At 41.2% G+C, this 18,757-nt stretch overlaps 1 protein-coding gene across 2 annotated transcripts in view; it reads right to left on the reverse strand.

The window, feature by feature from the left end:
• SVEP1 (sushi, von Willebrand factor type A, EGF and pentraxin domain containing 1) overlaps positions 1-11,246 on the reverse strand; it is a 200,418-nt gene extending 189,172 nt beyond the window's left edge. Inside the window, exon 1 of one of the 2 annotated variants that reach the window (XM_045469414.1) lies at positions 10,139-11,246. In XM_045469414.1, coding sequence (XP_045325370.1) covers positions 10,139-10,669 — 531 coding nt within the window. In that variant the 5' untranslated portion in view covers positions 10,670-11,246. The remainder of the gene's footprint in view (positions 1-10,138) is intronic. The other variant, XM_045469413.1, reaches the window with a different exon arrangement.
• Positions 11,247-18,757: the final 7,511 nt, after the last annotated feature.

The following is an 18,757-nucleotide window of genomic DNA, read 5'->3' on the forward strand; positions in this document are numbered from 1 at the left end:
TCCCAAACCACAGCCAAACTGTTTCTAAATTTTCCCTATTCCAAGTAATGCTGGGATGAATATCCTTTTAGAGGAATCTTTCACTATGTCTTGGGTTATTATTTTCTAAGAAACTCCTTGACTGGTAACTACTTAGTTTTAAGATATTTACTTTGAAGACCTGTAAACATACTGACAATTTATCCTACTGCTCTGGAAACATGCTACCATGTTGTAAACACACAGATGTATTGTGAATGCTCTCCATTGGGAGGAAGATCTTGAAGATGTAAGAAAGAAGGGGAAATACTTGGTGGAAGGTCTTCCTTGGCTGAGGGAAGAGACCCTTACTCTAATACGTATAAGGAAGCATTGATGCACGCTGAGTTTGTGGAACTAGAGGAACTAGTGAAAATTTGAAAGAGTTCATACCTGAGAAAATGAAGCATATGTGTTTTAACCACATAAATGTATATGCATTTAAAATATCATATTTGAAAGTAAAAAATAAAAACTACATTTTGCATTGGCGGCTAGTACGTCCTATAACCCGGTGCTACAGGATGGACATTAAAATAATGAAGGTTATCAGGAATGGTTCAGCAGGAATAAAGAAAATAGTGCATCAAATGCACATATCGCAAAGTATATTTTATATGCTCTAGCAACAACTTACAACTGGAAAAAACATCCAACTTGGACTATACTAATTAAATGACTAAGTTTACGAAGTAGCCTTACTTAGCAAATGATTCAATCGTGTAATAGCTCCTGCTAAGAACTTTCTTTAAAATGTTTCTATCAATATTGTGGGAAGTTATTTCCCCCTTAGTTTTGAATTATATCTATTCACGTGAAACAAGGTAACTATCACTATTTCAACATATACAGTAATGAGAACCTGTCCTCAGGTTTATAGCTTTCAAGTTTACTCTGTCTACGAAAGAACTATATGCTCTGAATTTGAAAACTCCTTACTGTTTAACACTACAAAATAAAATAGCAACTGCTTGAATGACCTCATGAGAAGGACTGATAACAAAGGAGATACATGCTATAAAAACCTTTTTATGAATATTGATAAGAAAATTACCTACTAATGTGTTGCAGATTTCATTTGCACTATCGCTCATCTCATGTGAAGAGCTGTAGCAACATTGAACATACATCATCAACTCTCACAGAGTTTTTCCTATCCACATTTGGCCTCCAAATCATAGCAGGTTACTGGATATAAGCAGAGTCTATGCCAGAAACCCACTTTTCATATGGCCTGGGGAGCTTTAGAGAACAGTCTCAAAAAATCTATGGGAAAGGCAGCCACAATACAGAACAGGACATTCCTTTTAATGTAAAATTCTCTTAACCTGACAGCTTACTCTAAGAAAAGCCAAAGAAGTACCATGTGTTCCTGAGAAGTGTTCATTTGGGTTTACTTAATTAATGACAAAATATTAAAATTAAAATATTAATTTTACTTTATTGTGTGCATCTTCCCCCATCACTTTCAGTACAGTATTTTATTTGTGAGTTAATGCCATATTATTTAGAAGCTTCTGGCTCCCGGGAAAATTACATAAGTAGCTTTCGATGCCAAAATTTAAATGGATTGCTCTGGAACATTGATAGTTTTTACTAAAAGAAGTGGAATCTAGTACAAGGAATAAGTTAGGCGAGGCCTGACTCTCCCATCTTGAGCTGAATCAGGCCAGTGCCACTAAGGAAGAAATGAAGTGGGATTTCCAAAATTTCCCCAGTTAGACACAAGCTCTCCCTGACACACTGGTGTGGCAAAGACTGCTTATAACTTCCTCAGCATCCACTCTCTCCTCCCTCCCCAAGGATGGATATGAACCTGAGTTGTTCCAAATGAGACCTACGAGGAAGTGTTGTGCGCATTCTCAGAGTCTCCTTAAAGAATGGTGTAACTCTCTTTGCTCTGTCCTCCTTCCTGGAGTCTGGAGTAAGCCCCTGATGTCTTAGTAAGCGCTCCAGCATCCATCTTGGACCACTGAGGTGCCCTAAAGATGACAGAGCAGAGAGCCCAAAGGAAAGACTCCAGATCCCAGAAGACATCACAGACTTGCCATACTAGAATTTTCTACTTAAAACAATTCGAGAGAGAAATAAATGTTTATTGGGTTTAAGCTAGTGGTACTGGAGATTTTTCAATTACATCCAGCTTAACCTACTCCTAGCTAATTCACTGGTTAAAAAAGGAAGCTCAGAAGATAAATTAGAAGGGACTACGCCATTTCAGGCTCTGCCAAGGATTAGTCTATGTTAGACCGTGGAAGAGCAATCAAGGACCATGAAATGAAATTCCCTGTGCCAGGTCTCTGATGAATTGAGACAGATCACACCCAGAATTGCTACATACTACAATTTGTTAAAGGGAGGCCAGAAAGTCAGATTTTTTACAAAATGCTATTTTCTGATTTTAAAATTTCTGCTCAAGTTAGAAAATGTATCGTATGTATACTATAGAGAGAGAGAAAGGGATATTTAAACACACACAAACGTGAACATATACACATATCTCCAACTGAAATGCACCCGCAGAATGAAAAGGCCTGAAAGCCATGGTTTATGTCTTCTGGGTTAACATGTTTGGCTTTGTACCTTATGTAACACTTCAGCTTCAGAAATGGAATCTTCCAGTTCTCCCTAGCTTTTGATATAACTCAGGACATGGCAGTAACACAGTAAAATGTGGGAAATGGCAGGGGACACAAGGAAAAAGACAAGATGACAAGTCAGAAGGCTGGATTGACTCTGTCTGTGGCGTTTACTTAGCTTTGTGATTAGCATTTAGTTACCTGACTTCTAGAATCTGATGCTGTCCCTGTAAATCTGTAAAACTGACTGTAAAATCGTAATATGAAAGCACTTTGTAAATTATAAATCACTTTACAAATTAAAGGTATATTTGGTCAAGAATGATGCATTTAATAATTTAATGGCCACTATTTTTTTTTTAATTTTTTAAGGTTTAATTATTTTTGAGAGAGAGTGTGCATGCACAAATTGGGGCAGGGGGAACAGAGGATCAGAAGTGGGCTCCATACTGTCAGCGCAGAGCCTGATACAGGGTTCCAACTCACCAACCCTCAGATCATGATCTCAACGGAAGTCGGACACTTTAGCAACTGAGCCACTCAGGCGCCCCCATGGCCACTATTAAGAGAGATCGTCTCTTCGCACGTTTGTACCAGGAGGACATGGCAGGGAGTAGGGGGTGGGAGGGACTTTCCTATCCTTTGACCACAGAAGTGAAGTAGGACAGAACAGTCTAACCTCTCTCTGTGTCTAGGCATTCAAGCCTTTGACCAAGAGTTCTCAAGATGCATTTCAGCCAAGCATAACGTAATACTGGCAGCCAATAATGGTAAGTGTCTTTAACAGAAGCAGGAGGTGTACATTCTTATTGCACACCTATAATAATAATACAGTGTCCTGTATGCTGGGAAAAGCAAAAGGATAAATAAAATATACGCAAGTGGGGAATTAAGAACTTTGGATGCAATCGATATTTGAGAATTATTTGCTCTCTCTCTTCAAATGAACAATTCTGGAACCATCTTTGCCTGGGAAATATACATGAGGTCTGGATCTATTTTATGCACTGAGGACTCATTCCATTCATTCATTCATTCATTCATTCATTCTTTCTTTCTTTCTTTCTTTCTTTCATGCTGCTAAAGTTCCTATAGAAGACCAAGGCAATAGGAGAACTGTTGAAAAGTTTAAGCAGCACAAAAGAGAGAACATTTCCAGAAGTACATTTAGAAATAGATCTTCTCAGGATCGAAAAAGAACTTAGCTTTTGCATCAGTGAGCAACTCTTGACATCTAAATCATGCTCTCAGTTTGGAACAGCTGAATCTACTGCAGATTGTATGACTGCCCCCGCATTTTCCCAAAGGAAAGGAAAATTCAAACCTTCCTTATTCCTTCAGCAGTTGGGCCACCAGAAAGACTGCTGGGAAATGCCCAATGGCTATTATCAGCTTATTGTCTGAAAACAAAATGGCCCTAATTTTATTCATCAGGGTTTTAATCTAGGGCCATCTCACACATCTCCGGATCTTATTAGAAAACTTAAAAGCAGATCCTTTCTTCCCATGAGGCTGACAAAGCAGATTCGTGTCCTGGTAACAGTGTGAATGTGTACTACTGTGGACATATAGCAATGATGCTCTTTGCCTACAGCTAGGAAGGGCTGCCCCCATCCATTCCCAGTCTTCTGGCCATCTCAAGCTGGAATTTTTGGTGAGACAGCACATTCCCCACCAAAGGATCCTATTTCTGGAACTCTGAAACAATGGGGAAAGCAGAAATTTTTTTCAAAGGAAGCTTCATGCTATTTGTTTAAGAGATACTTAGCGGGGCGCCTGGGCGGCTCAGTCGGTTAAGCGGCCGACTTCGGCTCAGGTCATGATCTCGCGGTCCATGAGTTCGAGCCCCGCGTCGGGCTCTGTGCTGACCGCTCGGAGCCTGGAGCCTGTTTCGGATTCTGTGTCTCCCTCTCTCTGACCCTCCCCTGTTCATGCTCTGTCTCTACCTGTCTCAAAAAAAAAAAAAAAAAAAAAAAAACAAAAAAAAACACGTTAAAAAAAATTAAAAAAAAAAAAGAGATATTTAGCAAAAGTGAAGTAGGAATGAGGAGATTTTATTATGACTTGAAATGCTGAAGAGGTGGGGAGCTTTGCACTCATAGTGGGGTTGATCCAAAATATGCAGTTTAGGAAAGGCAATTTATAAGAAGTACACAGTAGGGAGAAAAACTAAGAAGAAAAGTCATTATGAAATTGTCACTCCTTGAAAAGGAAAATCTGAAGAGATTTCTGTTTATTTCGTAAAAGGTTTTCACATAATTAAGTTCAAGGTGCTAAATTTTACCCCCATTCTCTTGGTTGTGCTTCTGGAAGGATCTGTGCTAAGTAGATTTCACTGCTTTAGTCCTATACTCTTTGATGAGTGCCGGGAGATGGTGTCTAAAAAGAAAAGGTCTACGTTGCGGTTTACTGTTTGAAATAAAGTGTGATAAGGGTCCACACATATACTTTCCATTAAGCTGTCCGATTCTGATACCAAATAAAAAATGAAGCCCACTGTTATCTTTCTGTTCAGTCAAAAAGTCATATGTGCTGAAATATAACAGCAAATTTGGCGTTAGCAGAAGAGATTCCGTATCTTGAGATTTTTACAGAAGAGGAGTAAGGTGTATGAATTGTGAGGGGTAGCTGTGTGCTTACAGGCACATCCTATATCTACGTTTATGTGTCTGTGTATTTGTCTGCCTGTGTTTGTGTCTGTGTATCATTGTGTGGACATTCAGTTACAAGTGGAAACGTTTGAAAAACTAATTTTTCTGGGGAAAGTAATTAACAACCTCAGAACTGCCCCTATGATTTTCAATTTCCCAGATCATAAACACAATCAGTTCCAGTAATACCATCGTGCACACACATGGGAATCTGATGAACTGTCTCATTTCCATGATGAAATGTATTAAGTTTCATATCCAAACCCAAACGACAGAGCTAACCATTTTCAAACTAATTCCCCAATGAAATATGCCTCCCTGATCCCCGTGCAATGAATCCATATTCAAACCTCTACTAATGTCATTTTCAAACATCAGTCACCTTCTAATCAATTTTCTCCAAACGGCATACTTTAATTACACCTAAGAATGCTCAACAGGGATTTGGAAAGGTTACAGTAAAGACATGTAAGTCTCCAGGTTAGACAGGGACGGAGTCCAGCTGACCCTCTCCTGTACCTTCTCATAACCCAATCAAAATGAGAAAAGAAAAATAAAATCAAGGGGAAGTTGAGTTAACAAAAACTTCTGAAAAGTCTCTGCTTGTTAATTACAAATGGATCTAGGCTGAATTAAGGCACTGGGAACCTAGTTGGCAAGTTCATTTTCCAAGACAGGATGTAGTATTTGGAAGGAGAAAGCTGAAGACAGAGTAGGTCTGGAGGCAAGCAGTGTGTACTCGATTCATTACCCATATAACTGCTTTGGATCAACGTACTCAGGGGCCCCAAGCCAACCTGGCCAAGCTAAACAGAGGAACGGGTATATGGCAAGTTTTTCCCTGATGCAGCAGGGTTCTTCTCTGATGGCGTGGGTGGTGACATCAGGAATAAGGCCAGCCTTAGGACCTCACGAGTACTTGGAGTGGAGGCCAACAGAGGACTGGATCTGCAAAACTGAACCCTGACTGGTGAAACAACTTCAATAAAAAGAGAGCATCTTTAAGGAGTTATTTCATCTCTTAGAGGCAAAAGCTTTTGAAACATCACAGGAAATGAAAAAAGCACAAATAAAAAGAAAAATAAGTTCAGTGACAGATTTAGAAGGCAAGTGAAACACTGAGAAAAACTATTTGCCTCATACTTAGCAGCAGGAGGGTTAATACCATTACGATGCAAAGAGCATTTGCAAATCGCTAAGAACCATCCTCAAATACAAAATAGGTAACAGTCCCAAAATATTTTAACGGATATTCAAAAAAGAACTATATACGGCAAATCATATATGAACAAAGTGTTCGGCCTCACTAATAAGGAAATGCAAGTCAAAATGGGATTCCATTTTTCACGTAGAAAGTGGGGCAGAGGGCGGGCGTGTTCAAATGACATTAACCTATGTTGGCTGCATCCTAGGTACTGATCCAGACAACTGCACATAGCTGCGTAATTTGGTACCGATTTTCTGCAGGGAAACTTGGCACATGTACCAAAGGCCTTAAAAGATGGGCACACTCGGGACACCGGAACAGTTTAGTCGGTTAGGTGTCCAACTCTTGATTTTGGTTCAGATCACGATCTCACAGTTTGTGAGTTCTAGCCCCACGCTGGGCTCTGTGCTAAGAGTAGAGCCTGGTTGAGATTCTCTCTCTCCCTTTCTCTCTTCCCCTCACCCTGCTCATGCACTCATGCTCTGTCAAAAAATAAGTAAACTTTAAAAAAATGAGCAAAAATTTAGTAACACAGTGTTCTTTTTAACGGCCTAAATATATAATAATAGGTATTTATGTGGTAAAAACAAAGGCATGTTCTACAGTGGAATACTAAGCGACAATGAAAATGATACAGTATAATTCTTTTTTTTTTTATTTTTATTTTTTAATGTTTATATATTTTTGAGAGAGAGAAAGAGAGAGTGCGAGCAGGGAAAGGGCAGAGAGAGAGGGAGACACAGAATCCAAAGCAGGCTCCAGGCTCTGAGCTGTCAGCACAGAGCCTGACGAGGGGCTTGAACTCACAAACTGGGAGATCGTGACCTGAGCTGAAGTCAGATGCTTAACCGACTGAGCCACCTGTGTGCCCCAAAAGTATATTTCTTTTTATGGAAAGAAAACTGAAAATATGGTGGAATAGAACGTCAAGTTACAAAAGAGAACATATAACATGATCTTTTGGGGGCAAACACTGTTTTTACATGCACAAAATCATCCCTGTTACCTGGATAACTGCAAAGCCAAGAAAGCTGTGTGTCATAATATTACAATGTATTTACAGAAAGTTTGTCTGATTATTTTATTTTCTGGTTATAATAATAACTATTTATCATCAGTAAATAAAATATATTTAAAAAGAAAGAAATGAATCAAAGAAACTTCGACAAGAATCCAGATACAGAAGATATATTCAGAAAACCAATAACGTTTCTGTACATCAAGAATAATTCTTTAAAATTTAATTTGACAAGGTGTTATTCATGGTAGCAATATTGAATAGAATATATTTAGATCTAAATTTGGAACTAGATGTAGGACTTATTAGAAATCTACAACTTTACTGAACAACATAAGAAGAACTGGTTATGTATGGACATACCATATTTTTGACTTGGGGGGACTATTATTATAAAATATAAGTAATTCACAACTTAGTTCAGTATTTTTCCATATTGATTAGCACCACACTCTAACCAACTGAGCTAACTGGCCACCTAGTATTTTTCCATATTGAAATGGAAATCCTGGGTGCTTTCATTTGAAATATGTGAAAATGAATTAAAAATTCATATTAAGTAATAAATACATAAAAATTGATTTTAGAAGTATAAGAAAAAGGGAGAATTTGCACTACCATATATTTAAATATATTGTAAAGTTATAATAATTAAATCACCTTTGCAAAGTTTAAAAAATAATAAATATACAGTAAAAATTAATAGAAAGCCAGGAGAAGATAAATACCCATAAGATTTAATATATGATAAAAGTGATGTTCAATTAAACTTGAAAAGGATGGATGACTTTTAAGCAAATCATTTGAGGACAACTTGTTAACTATTCACTAAAAAATAAAATTAGACATCTTTGTCATGCCATACACTAAAATAAGGTCCAGATGGATTAAACTGTTAAATGGAAAACCATGTCTCCAACTTGGGAAATGAAAAGACCATTCTAAGAGTATAAGCAAATACAGGATCTTAGGGACAATGTTTAATAGGTTTGAATTATATAAAAAGTTAAATCATCCATCTAATGACACTGCAATAAAGACAAGTAAAAGGCAGTGAACTGGAAAAACATTTGCAGCACATACAAAAAAGAGTCACCACTCTTACTATATAAAGAGCTGTTATAAATCATTAAAACCACACACATACACACACACAACTAATGTACTGTCATTGCAAAATGGGCAAAAATTATGACCAGGTAATTATCAAAGGAAAAACACAAATGCCCAGTACATACTGGAAAATGTTCATCCTCAATAAAACTTTTTTAGTTTCGGAATTTGCTGAAATGATACCTCTATTCACCTGTGAAATTGGCAAAGATATTTAAAAAGTTAGAGAGGGAGGGAGCCAAACCATAAAAGACTCTTAAAAACTGAGAACAATCTGAGGGTTGATGGGGGGTGGGAGGGAAGGGAGGGTGGCTGATGGGTATTGAGGAGGGCACCTGTTGGGATGAGCACTGGGTGTTGTATGGAAACCAATTTGACAATAAATTGTATATTAAAAAAGATAAAATAATAGTACATGTTATTGGTGACCATGTGGCAAACTAACTGCTGTGATACTCTGCTGGTGGGAATGTAAATTGAGACAATCCTCCAAGGGAGAATCGGATAATACGTATCAAGAAGTTTACAAATGTTCAAGTTCTTTAATTCAGGAACCTCTATAGAAATGCTTCCTAAAGTAGTTAAAAGGGTGCACAAATATTTGTGTCTACCATAACTTAGTTGATAAAAACCTTAAGTGTCCAATAATAGGTGACAGGTAAATTATGGTGTATGTATTCAATGGAATATTATACAACTAATGTTGATATCTAATACCTATATTAGATATATAATATACTAAAGTAGATCATTTTGATATAACATGAAAAATGCAGGCTACAAAACAGCAAGGCATCAATTGGGTGAAAAGTGTGCAAAAATGTGCATACTGGGCAACTGTCCAACAACATGTAAACAGTGGTTTTGCAAGGGTGACGGCGTTACAGTTTTTCTCCCCCCTTTTCCTCCTTTCTGTTTCATTCATTCCACAAACACTGGCTTGCTATTATGTGTCAGGCATGTCAGTATGTTCCAAATTTTCTTCAACTGAATATGTATCACTTGGTAATCAGAAAAAGTTAAATGGTGTAAAACTCCATCATCTAAAACGGACTTCCTCTTGCAGATGCTAAAAATTCTGTAAAGGTCTCAGAGTAAAAATAGGAAAGGCACGCAAGGGTAGCAAAGGCATAAAATAACATAAAAAGGAATTGAGAAACTATTCCGTTTATTCTACGTCTTACCTTCAGCGACACTTCATAAAACACACTCACCTGTTCAGCTCGGATATGGTCTGTCCTTACAAGTGTGAATGCGAACCGCATCTTAAGGATCCCTTCCTAAGAAGGCCCTCAAAGAAGACCACTCCCTCAAAGACGACCACTCCGTGCCATCACGCTGAGCGGTTAAAATCCATGACCCCCGAGGACTCCCACCTCCCCCCCCCCCCCAACAATGGGAGGCTAGGTATGACTCTGATTTTGTGCACGGGAACTTGACCTGGGGAGGCTGTGGCTCGCCCGAGGCTGAACCCCGGGTTGGAGGGGAGCGGGCAGCAAAGGGTGGGCAGGGCCGGGGGCGAGGGCCGGAGCCGGGAGGGCGGGCGCCTTACCGCGGCTTGCTGGAAGGCGCCCTTGGTGTAGGTGCCGCCGCCACGGTAGGTGATGGCCGGGATCTCGCGGCTGAGCAGCGCGCACTTGTGCTGGTGCGCGCGTCGGTGGGAGATGTAATCGACGCGCGGCACCACGTTGTTCTTGGACGAGAAGGTCACGATGGCCACGCGCGTGGCCGTGGGCACCACGGGGAAGTCGGAAAGCAGCTTGCGGACGAACTTGAGCTCGCTGAGGAAGTTGGCTTGGCCCACGCTGGACGACTCGTCCACCAGGAAGACGAGCTCCAGGCGCTCGCTGAGCTCCCGCAGCCGCCGCACGCGCCGCCGGAACGCCTGGCCCAGCCGCTCCACTTTGCTCTCGGCCGCGTCCTCGCCGGGCGCGGGCGGCGCGGGCAGCAGCCCCGGGGCCCCGGGCGCGGCCTCGGGAAAGAGGCGGAAGCTGAAATTGCGCGACGGGGACATCTGCTGAAAGGTCGCCCAGCCCGAGACGAGCGCCAGACCCCAGCAACAAAAGGCCAGGCGCGGCCACATTGCGCTGGAGACGGAGCGGCCGGCCCGGAGCGCGGGCGTCGGCCCCGGCGCGGAGAGACGCTCGGCCGCCCGGCTCGCCGAGGGGCGTGCGCGGCGCGGGCGCGGGGCGGCGGCCGGAGCCTCGGCGCCCCCTGACCCCAGCCGGGGGACTACGGGTGGGCTCCGGCGCCTCGGGGGCTCGCAGGGAACCGCGCGCGCTCTCTACCCCTCGCGCTCTCGCCCTTTTTCTTCCCCCTCTCCTCCTTCCTCTCTCCCCGAAGCCTATAAAATGTTTGAAGGAAAGGGGGCAGTCAAGAAAAATCTCCCGCGTCCCTCCTTCTCCCTCTCTTCCTCCTCTGTCTTTCCCGCTCCCCTCTCCTCTCTCCTTCCTCTATCTCTGCCTCTATCTCTCTCCTCCCCCTCTCATTCTCCTCCCGGGATCCAGCCAAAGTCTCGGAGATTCCATGACACCAGAACCCCGCGTCTGTCAGGCTGTCAACATTCCCGCAGCAAGCGCACCAGCGCCGAAGCCCTGATTGATCCCATATGTCTGGCAGGAGCTGCAGAGGAATTCACTGGAGATGGATCCAGATACCGAGAGTGCCACAGTAATTGGAAACACTTTGTAGAGGAAAACACACACGGACCGGCCAGAGAGTTTAAAGCATCCTTTGAAAACTGCTTGCTCACCTTTTGTGTGTCTCTTCCCCCGCCCCCCCTCCGGTGCCCCCAAACCCTCACCAAATACATGTGTGACTTTCCTGGTGGGGATTTCTGATCAGTTGGTCTGTGTGCGCGTGCAGACTCTTGAGGTCCCTTCAGACCACACCGTATCAGGGACTGCATCTACCCCCCCCCCCACCCCACACCTCAGGGAGATGATTTGTCCCGCTGCTTCATCCGTGCATTTATTTATTCATTCATCTGTTCATTCATTCAACAAGTACCTTTGAGCACCTATTATGGGGCCAGGACACCAGGAAGATAATGAGGAACAAAAAACTGGTGTGGATCTTTGCCCCAGGGAACTTAAAGGGTAACAAGTGAGGTGACCATAGCCAGATATTCCACCAACAACATCTATAGTTACAGTCCTCCACGCTAAGTGCTGTGGAGGAGATCTTAAGTAGACAGACCCGACCTTGAAGAGGTCAGGAAAACCTCTGAGAACATTTATGCTGAAATCTGAAGAATGAGCAGGGGTCCTTTTCCCCCAGTCCCCTTTCCTGTGCTTGTGGTCCGTTTCAACAGGCAGGACCCAAAGAGGTCTACTCCCTTGACTTTGAGCTGTAGTCAGCACCCAGCTACTGTGAAACATAGTTGCTACCTGGGTGTGGTTTTTCCAAAGCAAGATCCCCAAAGTAAAAGCACACTTTGCAATGGAGAGAGAGAGACCTTCATTAAACTATCCCAGCTAGGAGTCGGGAGCCTTGTGGAGAAAGTCCCGGCAGTTACATAAACCACCTGAACCAAGTTACCGCCAATTCTTGGCATCAGCTGCATCTATTTCATGCTAGAATTCAATGATCTTAAAGTTTCCTCGCTCTCTAATATCAGGTGATTTAATTCCATCTATATTTATTGAAATTCCTTCAATGAGAGATATCACAGGGCGTTGGCTGAATTGTTAGGGTTCTGGAATCAGTTTGCCGGGGATGAAATCTTGGCTCTGCCATTCACTAATGTATCACCTTGACATCAGTTTGCTTATCTGTAAAATGGGGCAATAAAAACAGTCTGTTAGGGTGATTATAAGGACTTAATCATAAACACCTAGAGTTCTTAGGACAGTGCTTAGAATATAGTGTGTACTCTATAATTGCTGCTTCTGTCATTGCCATCTTTCATCATGAAGGTTCTTCAAATTCTTATTTTTCTAACAATATTTATTGACCATCTATCATGCACCAGGATGTTAGATACTGAGGTTTTAAAGCTGAATAAGACCCAGTTCCATCCAGTCCTCCAGAAGTTCAGAGGATATCAGAAGAGAACGTAATTTGCAAACAGTTACAGAGCAGTAAGATGACTGCAGGGATAGAGAAGGGGTAGCAGGAAGGAGAAAGGTCTGAATCCTCCTGGGGGGTGAGCAAGACCTCATGTGAGCTGAGACTTTAAAAAAAGAGAGAGTTTTTCCAAATTGTATCTCCTCTGTGTTATTTCAAACACATCATTAAGAGCTAACATTTCAGGACTTGTATGTGTCAGACTCCATGGCAACTACTATGTGTACTGGCCCATGTGTTCTTCACAAAAATCCAGGGAGGTAGACAATTGCTCTAGGATTATTTGGTTGCAAACAATAGGCACCCCCTTCTCCTCATTTAAACAAAAAGGGATTTCTTGGCTCACACAGGAAAGGGTAGGGGGCGGAGCTGGTCTCAAAAAGGCTTGGGAAGGAAATCACAAACTACTTAGATCTTCCATTTTTCTCTCCTTCTGCTTCTCTTTGCATGTTAGATTTAGTCTCTATCTTCAGATTTGTGATCTGAGAAGGAAAGACTCTTCTTCTCAAGTTTAACTTTAAAAAGTTATCAACACAACCACCACCGTCACCTTAAGGAAGGTCTCCACTAGAGCAGGCATGGGTTATATGCCCATCCCTTAACCCACTCTGTGATCAAGGGGATGGGCCGAGCAGAATCACCGTACTTATCTCAGATTTCCCATCTACCCACTTGATATTGACCTTTCTGTCACATGCAGCTGAACTGGATCCTGACTGATAAACCCAAACCTGTAGCCAAGGGCTGTCTTTCAAAACAGGCTTTGCTTTACATGAGTGCTGTGGCAGAAAAAAGGAGAACATAATGAATTGTTCACGGCCTCCCAAAGTTGTCCCCAAAGGTGATACACATCACTTCTCCATTTCATTGGCCAAAGAAAATTATATGGCCATCTGTAATTCCAAAAAGGAATAGGGAAGTATAATCCTACCATATTCCCAGTAAGCAGAAAGCTAGAAATATTTGATGAAAAGAACAAATAATTACCATATTGAGTCACGTGACAATGAGAAGACAGATGACTTCACAGAGCAAAGGAAGGGAGAAGGAGTGGGTAGGGGGAAGGGGAAAAAAAAACCCAGAAAGCAAAGGAGAGATAAAAGCCTGGAAAGCTTAGCCTACCCCAACATTTCAGAGGTTCCTACAGGAAAGAGTTATCAATCAGTGTCTGGAAGAGCTTTCTGATCTTTGGTTTGGGACAGTAAGTTTATCTGATGACTGCTATATTTACATATAACTATGGTGAATTATGTAACGGTACCCGATTTTAACAGGAGTTTTAATTGAGCAGCCATGGGCATTAGGTTAAAATCTTCTTTTCTCTGTTTTTCACCCCAGCCCATCCAGGAACCTTTGTCTTTCTGTGCATAAAAACACTGGATTATATTAAAATATGGTTATTCAAATGTTTTTTATTCTAAGGGTTTTTTTTGGATTTTTTTAGATTCAAGTTAGTTACCTAAAATATTTAAAAAATTTTTTTTTAATATTTATTTATTTTTGAGAGAGACGGAGACAGAATGTGAGTGGGGAAGGAGCAGAGAGAGAGGGAGACACAGAATCCAAAGCAGGCTCCAGGCTCTGAGCTGTCAGCACTGAGCCCGATGCGGGACTCGAACTCACGAGCTGTGAGATCATGACCTGAGCCGAAGTTGGACGCTCAACTGACTGAGCCACCCAGGTGCCACTAACTAAAACATTTTTTAAAGCTAAATGTGTCATGTGGTAATACATGTACTTCTTCATGATCACATTAAATAACTGTGTCAACTGTTCTATAAATGCTTTCTTTTTTTTTTTTAAGTTTATTTATTTATTTATTTTGAGAGAGAGAGAGAGAGCAGGGCTGGGAAGAGAGCACAGAGAAGGGAGGCAGAATCCCAAGTAGGCTCCTCATTGTCAGCACAGAGCCCAACGTGGGGCTCAAACTCACAAACCATGAGATCATGACCTGAGCTGAGATCAAGAATCGGATGCCTAACCCACTGAGCCACCCAGGTGGCCCTGTAAATGCCTTATTTTCTAAACAGTGATGAAGGTAACAGTATTTTGAGGTATTTGGCGTGGGTCTAGGCACATTTGAAACTCCCTGGATGATCCTGACACACGCCCTAGGGGTGAGCATATAAAGTCAACATGGTGTCATGTTCTTATGATAGGCTGAACAGTCAGGACTGTGTTCATCGTCCTCATGGTAAGAAAGTGGGGGCACAGGGAACATTATTCAGACTCCAGCTCCAATCTGGGCACTACTCCTCAAAGCTCTCTACGTATTCTACTCTCTAGTCTAAAGCAGTGGTCCTTAACGGGGGTTGACTTTGCAGAGAGCATCGGGCAAAATTTGTAAATATTTAGGGGGAGAGCAGTATTACTATTTGGCGGGGCAGAGAGCAGTGTTACTAGTATCTGGTGGACAGGCCAGAAATGCAACTAAACATCCTAGGATGCACCAGACAGCCCCCACAACAAAGAATCATCCAGACCAACATGTCCATAGCACCAAGGTTCAGAAATCCTGACTTAAATAGGGTTTAAACAATAAGTAACGGACACAGAAAATGATAAACTTTCACTATACCCAAAAACTAAGTTTGAGAAGCAACCAAAAGCTACTCAAATGACTCAGCTGAGAAAAAAACTACCCTGGCTTCATCTCATGAAATACAGATTTCTGTGAAAGAAAGTGTGTTGGTGCAGTCGGGGAGGAGGGATGCATTATATTTCTCTCACCCTGACTCAGAGTCCTATGGTTTGATCAACCAGAGACTGAACTTCCATCCCTGTCTGTCCACTGACCCGTGACAGAGGACACTCACCTCCATCCCACCCTTCGGTGGCAACCATCTTTCTACATTAAAGCAAGTGCTGAAAAAGACAGGATGCATGTGTGTTTGGGGAAACATGGAGAGGGGACTAAGAAAGGGAGCAGAGTTATGCTGGCAAAGATCCTTCTGAGACATCAAGAATCGAGTCCAGTAAATGGAAGGGGAGCGGGAAAATTTTCAGATTCCACGTGCGCTGGGAAAAGTGTCTGGTTTTGTTTTAAAATCTGCAACACAACGTTAGCTAATCACAGCGACAGACAGTAAGGACAGGAGGAAGATGCCCCCTTGTGACTCTTTTCTATAAGAATATCTTTTTGTTGTGAGTTTAACAAAGGCAGTCTCCCACATACAGAGGTTGGAAAAATATACCACCTTGTATATTTCTTTAAGTAGAATTACCCGAAGACAGAGCTCAGTGTGTGAAATACAAAAGTATCAGTAAAGATAATTAATTTCCTAATAAATGTTGTAAATCTGGTTACAACACTAGATTCAGATAAAAAGAATTTTTAAGCATCCTGTTTATGTGTTTTATCTCATTTAATCCTCCATAAATCCTGAAATAAATATCATGGTTACTCCATTTTTATAGGTGAAATGATAGAACTGTAAAGATGCCCATAAAGCCTGAAGATATAAGTGGTTTATTGCTATCACCTTCCAATGCACGGCATGTTCAACGTGCTGTGCTTTGTTAGCAATGCAAGCTTGCAGTGAACGTGGTGCATTACTCTATCATTCGTGTCAATCTCTGCATTTGTATCTATGATGTACTGCCCTCAGATAATTTGGTCTCTGATTCCCACAGGCTAAACCTGAGCCTTTAACAAACCCCAGAAGAAGGAATCAAAAAAGTTCTGATCTGGCAGTCTACCCCCACATCAGCCAATCCAGTGTTGGAAATTATCCAATGAGTCCCTTCCCCTTCTGCCTTAATGGGGTGCTGTGCCAGCCTGTTGGAACCCAGCCCCAAGCCTGTCATATGCGGTCACTAATTGGTCCTTTTGCATGATGAAATTCATCTCTTCAGACATGTCGCTTCAAAGAAAATGGTCCCAAGACACAGGTCATGTCACACCATCGCTCTGCCTTGTGTTTGGGTGGCTGAAGTCCAGTGGAAGTTGTCTGGATTGTCTCCTGGCCCATCTCCTTATTTGTGTGCCTCCCTTTCCAAATGAAAAGTAGCTGGGTCTCAAAACAGTCTTTAGAAAAGCAGGTGTTCTTGTCCAGGAGACCTGAGTTCCATGAGCATATTTTCAAACAATAGTTGGGGTTATCCTTGGCTAAACTTTGCAGGACTTGCATCTTGAACTTGCAAAGGCACATGTGTTGAGAATCTTACATGGGATACTGCTACACCCCAAGGTCAAGGCTTGAACCCAACTCTATTGGTGATTTCTACCATAATTCTGGAGGTTGCTCTGCTAGTAACAAATAATAATGATGGTAAAAGTTTTAAAAAGGCATATTTTTCTTTATCTCTTTTCCTTCTCCTACCAGTGTGTGAAATACGAAAGTATCAGTAAAGATAATTAATTTCCTATTGACAAAGTATATCACCATCACTCTCATTTAGAGGCACCTATAATATGGTTACTTTATAAATTTTATTTTTAAGATTATCATACAGTCGGGGCGCCTGGGTGGCTCAGTCGGTTGAGCCGCTGACTTCGGCTCAGGTCATGATCTTGCACCCCGTGGGTTCGAGCCCCACGTCAGGCTCTGTGCTGACAGCTCAGAGCCTGGAGCCTGCTTCAGATTCTGTGTCTCCTTCTCTCTCTGCCCCTCTGCCTCTCATGCTCTCTGTCTCTCTCAAAAGTAAATAAACATTAAAAAAATTTTTTTAAAGATTATCATACAGTAAAATTGACTTCATGTGTATACAGTTCCGTGAATTTAGACACCTATATGGATTCATGTAACTACAACCACAATCAGTATACAGAACAGGTCCATTCACTCCAAAAAACTCCTCAGTAATTATGCCCTCTCCTCACCCCTAGTCCCCAGGCAACCTACTGATTTGTTCTGTATCCCTATAGTTTTACCTTTTTCAGAATCATATAAATGAATCATACAGTATGTATTTTTTTGGAGACTTTTTTTTTTCACTTAGCATAACTTTGAGAGTCTTCTGAGTTTGTACACAGGTTTTTGTGTAAACTTAAGGTTTCATTTATTTAGGACAAATGCCCAAGAATGGGATTACTAGATTATATGGGAAAAGTATATTTAATCTTATAAGAAACTGCCAAAATGTTTTCAGGGTGGTGCAGGTACCATTTCTCATTCACAACAGAAACAGAAATGTGTGAAAGTTCTAGTGGCTGTGTATTCTACCCAACATTTGAGTGTGTGTGTGTGTGTGTGTGTGTGATTGTCACCATTCAAATAAGTATGTAGTGGTATCTCATCATGGTTTTAATTTGCATTTACAAATGGTTAGTGAACATCTTATTCTTTCTTCATTCCTCAAGTTTCAAATTTCCTTCTGTCTGAAGAACTTCCTTTATAAATTTTTGCAGAGCAGATCTGCTGGCACAAATCCTCTTAGTTATCTGTCATCTGAAAATGTGTTTTTTTCACCCTAATTCCTGAAGGATATTTTGCTGGATATGTATATAATACATATGTAAAAGTATACAGATTATATAAAAACCTATATCTATATCTATATCTATATCTGGATCAATAGATATAGATACACTTACATATGTAATTACGTAGTTGCGTATAATTCTAGATTGCTACTACTCCCCATTTCTCTGTTATCTTCAGTCTACTGTTGGGCCCATTTAAATTTTAAATTTCAGTTATTATGTATTTCAAGTCTCAAATTTTCCTTTGATTCTTCTTCATATCTTCTATTTGCTAGGATTATCTGTTTTTCCATTTGTTTCAAGAGTACTTGTTCCAAGAGTGTTTATAACCTCAACATAGAGTGTTGAGGTATCTCTATGATACCTTCTCTGAAGTCTTTGTGAATTGGAAGTATATAATTCTAATACGTCATCTTTTCCCATGCAATCTGTGGCTTCTTTTTTTATATGGTGGGAAATTTTTAATTGTATCCTGGACATTTTAGATATGTTATGAGACTCTGGATCTTGTTTAAATCTCATAGAAAGAGCTGATATTTTTATTTTAGTTGTCAGTTAACCTGACAAGGTTCAGGTCACAAGATCCAACCGGCCTTTTGTGGGTGTTCGTTCCCATGTTAGTTCAGATTCCAAAGTTTCTGCAATGCTATTAGGACTTTTTCCTATGGGTGAGCTCCC

Source organism: Leopardus geoffroyi, chromosome D4 (genome assembly GCF_018350155.1).
Source record: "Leopardus geoffroyi isolate Oge1 chromosome D4, O.geoffroyi_Oge1_pat1.0, whole genome shotgun sequence".
Taxonomy (NCBI): domain Eukaryota; kingdom Metazoa; phylum Chordata; class Mammalia; order Carnivora; family Felidae; genus Leopardus; species Leopardus geoffroyi.